The sequence below is a fragment of the Vidua chalybeata genome, chromosome 5 (genome assembly GCF_026979565.1).
Source record: "Vidua chalybeata isolate OUT-0048 chromosome 5, bVidCha1 merged haplotype, whole genome shotgun sequence".
In the NCBI taxonomy this organism is placed as follows: Eukaryota; Metazoa; Chordata; class Aves; order Passeriformes; family Viduidae; genus Vidua; species Vidua chalybeata.
In genome coordinates this window covers 43028738-43041853 of record NC_071534.1, presented here as the reverse complement: position 1 = coordinate 43041853, position 13116 = coordinate 43028738, and the positions used below count along the sequence as shown (strand labels likewise).

At 42.9% G+C, this 13116-nt stretch overlaps 1 protein-coding gene across 2 annotated transcripts in view; it reads right to left on the bottom strand.

The window, feature by feature from the left end:
• NELL2 (neural EGFL like 2) overlaps window positions 1–8832 on the bottom strand; it is a 133837-nt gene extending 125005 nt beyond the window's left edge. Inside the window, exons 1-2 of one of the 2 annotated variants that reach the window (XM_053943717.1) lie at window positions 8689–8832; window positions 8385–8513 (exon numbers count right to left, since the gene is read on the bottom strand). In XM_053943717.1, the coding sequence (XP_053799692.1) occupies window positions 8385–8513; window positions 8689–8743 (184 nt within the window). In that variant the 5' untranslated portion in view covers window positions 8744–8832. The remainder of the gene's footprint in view (window positions 1–8384; window positions 8514–8688) is intronic. The other variant, XM_053943718.1, reaches the window with a different exon arrangement.
• Between the last annotated feature and the right edge of the window lie 4284 nt (window positions 8833–13116).

The window sequence follows — 13116 nt, the reverse complement described above, 5'->3', positions numbered from 1 at the left end:
ATGTTAATCTGCTAAAAGCCTTTTTGAACATTGTGACTTCGGAAGTCTCTTTCAGTCTACTGGTCCTTTTAGACCATGCCCATTGCTTTAGCACCTTGCAACAGCTCAGAGCTGTGAGCAGCTTCTCATGAGATGACTCAAGTTAAAAATCAGTTTTCTAAGTTTGTGTGTCTCTCTGAAGTCATCAGCATAAACCCCCCAAAATAAAGTATGCACCAAAAGAGCAAGTAAAATGTTGACAGATAAGAAGAATTTTTGCTGTAAAATTCTTCCATGTTGAAAATGGCTACAGAAATTTTTTTCTATCTGAAATATCCAAGTGAGCATTCATAGCAGGTGTTGATTGTAGAAAACATGTCCAGACAAAAAAAAAAAAAAAAAAAAAAATTAAAGTACCCTTTCTTAAATTTCTCATCAGATTTTCCTGAGAGGAATTCATTTGGAAAATGCCAAGCTGGAAAAAAATAACATTTCTTAAGCACTGAGATAAAATATAGAGGAATCTAGACAAAAACAGATGGACAAGAAAAACAAAAAGCTGTGAAAAATCCTTTTTCACCCCTTATTCAGCTGTACCTCAGCAGTACAGGTATGAGAATACAGCTGCTCAGTGAATCTGCACCTTGGCACAAAACCAAACAGGACGAAATATAGGGAAGAGTCACTATAAAGAAGTACAGTTTTCCATGACAGCTCTATAATCCAGCCCTTATCCAACGGTTTTAAATAACTTATGAACTCAGTCCTGTACATCTCTTAAGAGTCAGTGGAAACAGTGAAGTTAACCATACCTGGAGCTATTTTTCCAAGGTAGCACCTGTATACTCTGGAGGATACAGACTAGAAGAACATAAGATGGGGAGGAGAGGAGAGTAAAAACCTATTTCCCACATCTTATAGGCAGAAAGTAGAGGGAAAATAGACATTGTGACTGATCTAAAAGGGATGTGTAGGAAATGCTGCTGTCCTTTGTGACACCTCACTGGAGAATGAGCCATGCTGCAATGAGGGAAGAAACCATTAAAAAAAAACCAAGCAAGTCTAGGCACACTTTGCGACTACAGAACTATGCCACAGCAAAAGTAATTATATAAGGGTAGCGAGACCTCATTTTCCCCCATCACTTCCTCTTGCTAATGCAGTCCTCCCCCAGCAATATGGAAAGATGCACTCGACAGCTACATAGAAGGGTCATTGTCCTCTCTTCTCAGGGCACATATGCTGCATGTGCTGGGTTCTCTCTGGCACACAGGACAGATGCTGTCCTGTTGTCAACATCAGTTCTTCTAACTTTAGCCAACACCACTGCCCCCTGCCACACTGCCAGGAGAGGCTGCCAGGTAAGCAGCCATCCGCACCTGCCTGCTCTTGACAGGGACGTCAACATGGAGAGACGCTCTTTGGCCCCACTCCTCCAACCATCAGCTCCCTTTTCACGGACCAACCAGGGTCCTGCCTCACATCCCCACACGGATACCATCGTAATGCATTCCCCTTTCATACATGCCTTAAAGCTGTACATCATACTCATCTTCAGTTTTTCAAAAAAAAATGCCAGCTGGAGCCCTGAGGTCATAAAATTCCCAACAAGGATTTTGTACTTGCAATATTCTAGAAGCCTCATTGTAAAGGCATGAAGAAGCAAATGCAATTCTGTCTGCCGTTAGTCAGTATGAACCGTTTGGGGCAATACTGAATGTATAAACAATACATGTTTATTTGCATTAACCTGAACAACCAGACACTCATTAAAAAAAAATTTTAGAGATTCATCATTGTCCCAGTAGAAAACAAACCCCCAGGGACTTCAATTTATTGCAGGTATCAGATACAACCTGACTGTGAAAAGCACAGGCTCAAGTCCACAAGAACACAGTAAAACATGACATTACTTTAAATAAGAGTCACACCCTGCTGATAAATAAATGCAGGTATTAATTCACTCCAAAGGCTGACATATCAGAGACTGGAGATGTCCTACCAAGCCCAGGCAAAGCCACCAAAGTCATGCTGGAATTTAACAGACTGAAAGGCGACAAGAGCCCATAACAAGACACATGGAAAGAAATGAGAGGAGGAAAAAAAATTAGGGAAAAAAACCAAAAACAAACAATCAAAACCCCAACAAAACAACAATAAAAAGCCCCACAAATGACAGACAACAAAAAAAGCATGCTTTAAAGGGAATAAAGGGTTTAAAGGGAATATTTAATCTCTGAGATGATTACCTTTCCCTCCCAGAAAAAGCCCACTGCAGAAAATCAAAAGAAAACAAAGCAAAAAAGGACAACAAAATAACTCTTTGTGTATAATACCTTTCCTTGAAATGAATAATGACAATTTTTAGAGCTGAATTTAAAACAATTCTGTTGCTTAACACTTATACTTCTGTGATAGCAATGCCTAATACACACTCTCAACAATATTTATTAGAAACTTTCAGCATAAGACAGTTGCAATCACCAAATGCCACAGTCCAAGTTTTCTATCATTCCTTAAAATTATTTGTGTCAACTCTGCACTAATGACTACATTCAGGGATTACAAGCTTCTCAGTTTCTGTATCTGCTATACATTAGGTTCCCATTCACTTTCCATTTCTCTACTGTATGATTACAAGCATCAGTCAGAAGCTCAAGATATTTAAGTCTTTCTTCCATAACTTTTTCCCCTTTATTTTACAGATAAACCAGCACAACCAGTTAGCAAGCAACACAATCTCCAGTTCTGGGCATATTCATGAATATTCAGCTTGGGTAAGTGCATCATAGCTCTCCATGCATTAAAATTCATGTTTTAGGATGGAAAACTGATGCAGGATCCTCATGCAGGATCCTCCTTTTTTGGGTGGGGTCTTCAAGCAGCAGACACTTCACAAATGCCTCCTCTTGCTACAACTACTCCTCCTTCCCAGAAGAGGTTGCTGAATATTAAGTTCTTCTGGAGCAAGGGTATGTCTCAGAGGAGCAGCTACACCAGCAAAAGCAGCCCAGCTTTCAGGGCTCTCCTGCTCTCCTTCAGCACCCAGCCTGGCTCCCCAGCAGCATTAATCACAATCCTGGCAGTGCCCTACCACAATGGTTACTGTTTGCACAGGTGCAGAGGTGACTTTAGAAAGTATCAGAAGTGGAAGGCAGCAAACGGAAAGCTTATGCTGTTATTCCAGATACACCAAAACATTTGTGGCTACCACATTGTCATAGAGCAATTTTTTACATTAGGCATTTCTAACATCAGAAAATATGCCAGTGCCTACTGAAATTAAACTTTGATTAAAACTTTTGCTCTCTACAGATGATCTCTATGATGGAGGTCCCACATTTTGAGGACTCAGTGCTTCTGAGTGAAAACAGTTTGCATGCAAGACAAAAAAAAAAGCTGCAGATAAGTATTCACTCTGCAGTCAGCTAAGACAGTTGGCAACATTAACATCCTCATTCCCAGCTGTCTGTTACCACTCCTCTGGGAGATGGATACAGCTGGAGAAAGGGGATATTACAGGACTCCAATCCATGTCACTGCAGTCAGCCAGGTTCGCTTCTGAAGCAGGCTGATTTTGCCATCAGCAGACATGGGAACACTCGTATAATCTCTTGCTTTGGAAGAGTTGTGCGGACAGTAACCTCTAGCTTCTGGGCAGTGATGAGCAGCTGGGAACAGTAATATTTTCAGCAGGCTCAGCTGGAACCTGGAGAAAGCATCTGCCCACAGTTTCAGTAACAGGTGGCAAGGAATAAGCAGTGTGTGTAGTGTGTGTTGTGAAGTCCATAGGCAATGTAAATCCTATTCCTGTGACAAAAAGTTTACTCATCTCTGCTTTTAAGGCTTTTTTAGCTTCCTTATTTAGTAAATGTCCAGAGATGACCTCATGAGACAAAATAGAGTGAACTTTTGAAAGGGAGAGTAGAGTAAGATAGAGTAATATTTTCTTGCTAGTATTTTAAAACAACACACTAATGATCCAGTCATACAAAAACACATAACACATCAGTTATACAAAGAGCCTATTTTAGGTTTTGTTTTTTTTTTTCTGTCAGCATTTTGTACCAGCCAGCACCAATTCAAACAACAGTACTGCCAAGTCCTTTCATTTATCCCACTGACAGATTAAATTATTTTCTGGTGTTTCATAGCACATCTTGATCCCCATCAGAATATACCATATTTTGCCTCTAAAATTGTCCTTCCTCTGAATAAATTCCAAATTCTGCATTCAGATACATAAGCTCTCACATTTTCATGACTGACATGTCCTTTTTATTTTTTCCTTAAATGCATGTTTCTGTGTTTGTAACCATCTGACTCCACTCTTCCATCCACCTTTCAGCCTTCCCTTTGAAGAGAATATACACTCTTTGATGAGCATATACTGTCCTTACACATCACCTGGCTTTCATTTTTGTTGCCTCTCATCCCTTGATTTACAGTGTACCTTCCACCACTCTCCACTGGTGCTGGAGGCAGTTGGAAGGTGTCTCCATTACTACACACACACAAATACTCTGGACAAAGACAGTCTCATGAACAGCATCTGCTCTCAACAAGAGAGACCCAGAAAGACTATCTAAATACTCTATCTATAAAATACATATAATACAGAATTTAAAGGGAGGGTGACAAAATGTTATTGCCTAGTGAAATGCCAGAGGAGACCAATTTACTCTTGAAGCCCTTCTTTAGGTTGTGACACCTCAGAACACGATTTCCTACTGCCAGTTGAAATATCTGGCTTCACTGGGACCTTGCATGAGCTTAATGTTCTATCTTCTAGCACAGACTTGAGTCAGTCATCCAAAACCCTCATCACCCTTCAGGCTCTGTGGTTGTGGTTTTGTCTACTTCTTCAAACTCCCCTGTGGTTACATATGCAACAAGTCCTTCTGAAGCAATATGATTTCCATATTTGCATAGGAAAATAGCTATGTTGGACTTTCATCTTCACCTATCTCCTCAAATCACATCAAGGCAGTATCCTTACCAAAAAAAAAAAAAACCAAAAAAAACAAACAAAAAAAACCCTATAAGAATGACAATGTGCATTTCTCCAAAAGCCTTCTTTAACTACATTAATTACACTTCAGTCCACCCATCTGGTTTGGGCTTTATCCAAGTGTCATCCCTGTTTTGCAAAGGTGTTGAAAATTTCACTGACTTACATAAACAGTTGCCAACAGAGAGACATTAGTGACATAGATAGTCTGACTTCTGTTCTGCTGCTCTGACCAGCGGAGGAATAATTTTACTCTCAACATATTTTGACATAATAATATCTGCTGTTGGCTAGAAAGTGCTGGCAGATGTTCACATACAGCAACACTAACATTTTTGAAGACTTCCTCCTGTTTTCTATTCATAATTGTATTTTCCCACAAGCTACACTGGAATATTTTACAATTACTTTGCAAATCATATTTCCAGAAAAAGAAGTCCCTGCAGCTAACTAGACACAGATTACAGTGACATTCTGTTGCTACCATTCATGGCAATCAAAGAGCACCAGACACCTAAAAAGCTGAAGTCAAGTACACACACACACTAAAAAAAGTCCAAGTAACAGCAAATTTCCAATGGCTAACATTATTTCTAAATCATGGCACAAGACTGTATATGTATAATCTAAATTATCTTGACTGGACAGTGCCAGACTAAAATTACATTTAAAGAGTAACTGCTTACTGTCTTATATGACCTAGAAATAAAAGTATCTTTGAAAAGTCACTTACACAAGGGAGAATTTGCCAGAACAGCCAATCAGTTGCTAAACCTTTGTATTGAAAATTGATGCTACATCTAATTAAGCAGTCAAAACTGACTTTTTGCCTAGAAACTGAAGTAAAGAGATTATTCTGCTTCAACTATATATATAATTTTCCCATCAAATATCTTTAATTGTCTATTACCTGTTGGCAGTTGAAAATGCCACATTCATAATTTCGTTCTAAAATAGAGAACAGCATTTAAGACTTTGAATGGTTTAAGGTTATGTAAAGTAAGGCCTTATATCAGTTGAGAATGTGGTCTATCAAAAAGGCAACATACTAAAGTGTTGTAAATACGTATATGATACGAGAAAAGATTCGCTATCAGAAGAAACCAAGAGGCAAAGGATGGATCACAAGCTGGAGCTTCCACAGTTAAGTTCACAAATCATTTAAAGTAATTTGCATCATTCTCACAAAATCTTTTCTGTCTAGGACTAAGGCTTAGCTGGAATAAGGAAAAACCCACACAGACAAACCAAATTTCAAGGCAATACACACACACGTATTTGAAATTCACACACTGCAAATACATACATTAAGAGGCACACACTGCAATGTTCCCAAAGTGTGAGTTCTAAGAGCAGAACAAAAATGACTAAGTGGACCCAGCGGTCTGATCAAGGAAGGAAATTTCTCTATTTCTAAATGCAAGTTCAAAACTGAAAATCTCTCTGCTCAGTAAGGACCCCATTTACTATAAGAAAATCAGTAGTCATCTTATGCAGTAGCAGGGAAAATTATCTCCAGTCCTGCAGGGCATTAAAGACTTCCTAAGGGACACTGAGTGACTTCAACCACCATTTAGACACAAGTGTTTTCATCCCTGTTATTCCTCCGATTGTTCTCAACCAAATAAAAAGGCTGCTGGGAAAATTTAAAACTCCTGTCTTCTTTTGTTACAAATAAACTGCTAACTCATTTGGGAACTATGTACACTTGTAATTGCAAAGAACGAGGGAAAAACTTGAAAAAAAGTAATTCTTTAGCAACACAGTAATTTTTTTTGTCCTGACACTGGGAAAATATACCAGCAAGTCTTATTCTTCCAAACCTCGAATCCTGTTACCACTGAAGACAAAATGAGTTTTAACTCCCTCACCCCAATAGTTATAGCACAATGGGGCTTCAACTTAGAACCATGCCTTAAAAATTATACCTATTTTAGGACACGACACCAATCCCATTGGCACAAAAATGCACTGCCATTGTAAGCAGCAGACCCCTTCACAGAGGTCTCTGCTCTGCAGCCACAAGCCCATCACAGATGTTTAAAACCAGCATGTGCCACTGTTTCTTAACACATACCCATGCGTCTCTTCATTCATGTCCATAGTGACACATGCTGGCAATTCCAGGGAAGAACACCACTAGAGAGGTCACCTAAAAAAGCCTTTGGCAACTATTAACTTCCCAATAAATTATCTTATTAATGCAAGCATGAAAAAGAAATTCCTTTTCCATATATTATCTCCCTTGGATCGTAACTCTTCTGTACGTGAAACACAGCCTCTTGCCTGTTGCACTAGAAGTCTCTTCAGAGCCAAGCTAAACTCCTGGCATGACACAAGACGTCAGCAATGAAGTTCCCCTGTCTTGAATGTACAAGCTGATGTGGAGATTTGCTTTTTTTCATCAGATGTTGAGCCACATTTCTCCTTCTTGCTTAGTCATAGATTATAAGGAGCATTTAATCATCTTTAAGAGAAGAGACTTGCTTCTAAAGGCCAGATTTAGGCTTTTTTTTTTTTTTATTAAGATAGACTTCTTTTTTTTTCCCTAAAAATATTGTTGATTCCAGCTTCATTTAATATCTCAGTATATTATTAAAGTGTAATTCAAAAAAACACTGACAATGAGCAAGTGTATGGAATGTAACCAATGCTAATATATTCAACAAGATTTTAAGTTTTTTACAGTCTTTTATTAATTACAATATAAGAAAGTTTAATAATTTTTAATAATCTTTAATAAAAGATGTATTTTTGGAAGATAGAAGACTACTATTTTATTTCTATTTCCACTATTAACAAAGAAACAATCACAAGCACTAAAAGAGACCAAAACTCATTCATTGTTTCTCAGGAGGGGTATGTCACAGAAGCTCCAAAGGGCCACTTTCCTTTGGCAAAAAAACCCGTGTGTTCTTATTTCCAGCCATCTGCCTCCCTCCTCCGGGGAGGACCCTTGAAGTGCCGGGGGCACTTCATTTCAACATTTTGCTCGAGTCACATAAAACTTTCAGTGAGGTTTTCCTTAGCTGGAACTGGGATATGTTTAGCGTTTCCCAAGTAAAGCAGTAGAGTGGGTGGTGCTATTATTCATCACCGCACCCCACGACTTACAAAACATGCCATCTGCCATCCCCGTTCCTGCTGTACTTTAATTAAGCGTCTACCAGTCAAAGGAAAAAAATGGGGTGAGAGGAAAAAAAAAAAATGAAATAATGGGAGGAGAGAGGTAAAGAAGAGTGAAAGAAAAGCGAGCAGGAAGGGAAGGTACGGAATCCCGAGATCTCAAAGCAAGCAAACCTCTGGCGGCGGGGGGACTTGGGGGGACGCGCCCCGTGCGCGGCGCCGGGGCCCGACGGCCACGGCCGGAGTTGCGGGGCCGGGGCGGCCGTACCTGAGAAGAGGAAGGCTTTGCTCCCGTTGTGCAGCCCCGGCACCTGGCGCACGCCCTCCGTGGAGCCTCCCAGCTGTAGCTCGGACAGCACGTCGATCTGCAGCGAGGGGTCCACGCCAAAGCCTGAAACTGACCAGAAAGTGCCGTCACCTACCCGCCGACACCGCAACTTCCCGAGCACCCTCCTCCAGCACCTCCGCCGCTCTCCGCACCTGCGGCTGCCCAGGGGCCAGAGCATCGCCGCTGCGAAGCTCCGCCGGCCCCGCTCCCGGGTACTCTCCCGGCGGGTCCGGCATCCGCCTACCTGGCCCCAGGCAGAGGAGAAGGCAGAGCGTGCTCAAGCGGATGCCCGACTCCATGGTACAGCGATGCGCTCAGTCCATAGTCCCCCCCTCCGGCTGCTGCGAGCGAAAAGCCTCCGGGGCACAGGCTGGGTCCCTCCCCGCCTCTCACCGAGCGGCGCGGGGTCCGCGCCGCCCCGCAGCGCGCATCACGGCGGGCGCCGCGCCGCCCCGCCGCCGGCCGGAGCACACAAAGGCGAGGGTGGGGGGCGTGCGGGCAGCGCAGCCCTCCGCCCGCGAGCAGACAATGGGGAAGCCCGGCGGAGCCTCCCGCCGCTGCCGCCGTGCGAGCGAGGCCGCGGCAGCCGGCGGCGCGCCCGTGCCCCGCAGCTCCCGGCCCGCCGCCGCCAGGCGCAGCTCCTCCGCTGGAGAGCAGCCGCCGCCGCCGCAGCCTCCGCCCGGATCCCAGGGCAGCGCCGCTCTCCTCCCCGCCGTCCAGCAGGGACAGCGGCGTCGGCGGGAGGGGCCGCCGGTTTATGCCACGGCCACAGGAGCCGCCCACCGCCTCCGCCGGGCCGGGCAGGGCTGGGCAGGGCCGGGGGAGGTGCCGCCTCGCCGCCCCGTCCGCCGGGGGAGCGCCGGGCGCGGCAGGGAGCGGGACCGGGACTAGGTGTGGGGAGGGTCTGCTGGGAACTTTGAGGGGAAGCGGCGGGGAGGGCCGGTGTGCCCCCGGAGGCTGCTGCTGGCAGCGGCCGATCGGCGCTGGCGGTGACCCTCGGGGCGCTCTCCTGCCTGTCGGCAGTTCTCGTCTGCCTGTGCTGAAGTCACCGCTTGGGTCTCGTCCCGAGGTAGTGCCGTCCAGGGTCTGGCGAAGCCTCCGATCTTTGGGCACGAATAAAAAATAATTTGGGAAAGGCGAGGGGGAAGGGAAGAAATCAGAACCTTTGCAGTAGCTGACTGAGATGGGAATGTGCAGAGCTGGCGCGGGGCTGACAACGGCAGGCTCGTTTGCCCTGTCGTAAAGGACGATTCTACACAGCGGTCCTGTCCTCTTTAACAAACCCTCCTCCCGCCCCAGCAAGTGACATTTCTGTGCCGTACTTTGTGTGCTTCTAAAGGGGGCTAAGAATAGCCTTATTCTTCCCTTCCCTTTCATAGACTCCCAATGTGCAGGGCAGAAATGTCTTCTTGCCAGTTTGTCACATTCTGCAGGATGAAGGACTGGGGGGTTATTTTTTTCCCCTAATTTCACATGCATGTCAGTAAGATCCTGACGTCACCTGGTGATTCCAGTATTGTATATTGACCTCCCCCAAGTTTGTCCTCTATGGTCTTTGCAAATTATAAAATCTTTACAAGTAACCTTTCACAACTATGAAGGCTGAAAGAGAAAGCAGTTCTTTCCCTCACTTTCCCTGCCCTCCCCGCCCCTCCCCCCCCGCCCAGCCAACCATGGGAGTCCATGGTAAACCTTCTTTGTGGACTAAATTAACCAACTGAGATACTAAGCATCATACTAAACAAACATCCTCTTTCTTATAAGAAGGGAAAAACAGAGAGAGAGAGGAGTGTCTATACATGAACGTGGGAAATGCAATCCATCCCTCAACCCAAATCCAGAGCACAGGCATTAGAGTTCAGTTCCAGCGTGCCCAACATGCATGTCACCCACAGAAGAGCTACAAGCTTCATCTCCAGTTGGTGGAGCCAGTACAGCCACTTCACATTGCAACTGGTCTGAAAACAAACAAAAAATAAAGGAACCCTGCTGCTGGTACCACCCGTGTAACTGGTCACACAGCATCCCTGATGTTGTATCTTGCATCAGTGACATCCCACCCCCATGCCAATCAGCCTAGCACCTCTTCTGCACCACAGCTTTGTTGCCAGCCTGTTGCCGACATGGAACTGTGCTTCCAAACTCATGAAATCCACTGGCTGCCAAAGCAGTCTTAACAAAGGTTTCCTTGGGAGAGTTAACAGGCACAGCCACATATCACTGATTGTTTTCATGCTATTTCAATCACATTGGTTACAGATAAGTCAGCCAGAAGCAATTAATTTGAGGATAAATAGCTTCAATATCCAGAACAATAATGGTGCATAATGAACCCTGCTGCCAGTTGGGTCAGGCATACAAGTGAACAAACAGAAAGAGCCAAACATCTGCCCAAAGTCCTTTGCAGCTGCCAGCAGACAGTGACATTCTCCATTTGCTGAGACTGCCAAAGCAACATAAGCATGTAAATCAGGGGAAACCCATCCCTTTAATAATCTACTTCTTTCTCAAAAGATCTCTAAGGAGTGGCCACTCATATTCACATACATGAAAAATCACTCAAAACACCATCCAACCTGCTTTACCTATTCCCCCAGATCTATGTGGAGCCCTGGGCAGACATTATACACATTACAAGGAGCTGTGTTTCTGCTGTGTGAAATGTGAATAGTGACAGTATTCAGCTAACCAAGAAGTAAGTGAGCAAAAGAGGAGGATTTCTACCAATACAAGGATTATTATATTCATGATTAAATGTTTCAAACACTTGCCTTACCATGGGATCACTTCCTGATCACTCTAAAAACATACAGTTTTGTAGTTTTTGGGGGGTATGTCCCTTCTTAAATTTGAATATTATGGAAATACCTGAAAGAAAATGGGTTTTATAATTTCAGATGGTTGGAATGCTGTTCCTTTTGATGGAAACTATGTGTTTTAGCCAAGAGAACTACAAACCCTTCTTACTGAGGCTCACCATAATCAAGTCCACACATGAAAAGGCTGACAGACCTAAGAAAATGGTGCAGTATATATCTCTAATAACGATGCATCAGTGAAAGTGTTTTCTATGCTAAGCAAAGTTTCTGTCTAAAGAAGCTCATTTCAGTTACTAACCTTTACGCATCTCAGCAATAGATGTCTTAGAGGTCATTTGGGTTTTGTTTGGTTTTGGGAGATTTCTGGTTGATTGATGAGGGCTTTGTGAGTTGGTTTGGGTTTTTTGTTGGTTCGGTTGGTTTGGTTTTTGATGAGCTAAGATGGTTTTTACCCCTACAAATGCTTGAGGTGAGATTACTCAAGGAAACATCTGTAGAAGACAAGAGTAATCTTTTGCACATGCTATTCTTCTCCTGGGGCTTTCTTTGATATACCACCTGGTCACAGGTATTACTACACGTACAGTAAAACAACCTTCTCTTTACGAAACCTCTTGGGTGAAATGTCATCCTGTAATCCCACAGCAATGGACATGTCAACAATAACACAAACACATTTTGTCCAAGTATAAGCAAAAAGGCTTATTGAGGAGACGACCCTGGAATCAGTCATAATATCTTATATTTACAACAATTTTCAGATCCAAGGAAGAAATAAAGGATGTGTTGCAATCACCAAATTCATGAATGGTTTCATTGAAAATGAAATTTAATATTTATTATGCACGTATTAATTGCAATCATATTCATTACACTCATATTAATTACACTCATATTAATTATATGGTAATGAACTGAACCAAGTAGAGCTCTTAAAGCATGCAGAAGACAATCCTGCACCAGGAAAGCATTACCTCTCTTACTGCAGCTTATGTGGGTCTATTTATTTTTAAAGAAAAACATGAATATTTTATTCACAGTAGTTTTATCCATGTATTTCTATGCTGGAATCTGGATAGTCCATGTGAATTTAAGAAATACATACGGAATTGTCACTGACCTACTTATAAAACACTGATGCAACTTTTTTTCTGAGAGTATATTGCAAAACACACGAAGTTGTTTACTCAACACTATAATAGTGCTTTAATGCAGCATTTATACAAAAAAAAATTTGTAAAACATGATGTTCCATAATTAATACTTTTTGAAGTGGAACAAGAAGAATAGTCTGTTGTCACAGAGAAGCAGCTTTTTAATTTGAGTAAATTTGATACTGCTGGGCTTGAGGAGTTTTTATTAGTCAGGGAAAATGCAAGAGGCAAATTATGTTGCAGCACTTTCTGTTAATACCCTTCAATGTGGACTTCTGTGGACTTCTGCGGACTTCTGCCATTATAGCATTACGATCCTCATTTCCTGTCTATGCAAACAGTCATATGTAAAAATGGTACAGCTGTTGGGTGATGTGTAAAATGCCATGAGAGACTAAAGTGAGACCACCATACCCATTTTCGCTTGTTTTCTAAATGATGGCTTCAACAGTGAAGAACAAACTCAGATGCTGTTTTTTAATAAACCCCAGTTGTTTATTAGATAGTTTTTTCTTTCCAGCTTCCTGACGAGATCTGTGAACTTCTTTTGTGGTACCCTCTCCCTTCAGCACATATCCCCTTATATTTGTATTTGTAAAGCACAGAAGACTCTGCACAGCCTTCTTTCCCCAATTCCCCTGATGCTTTCTGCCCTTTAGCAAAGTCCTCTCACACAGGTGAGCTTTCTTTCCCTCCTTC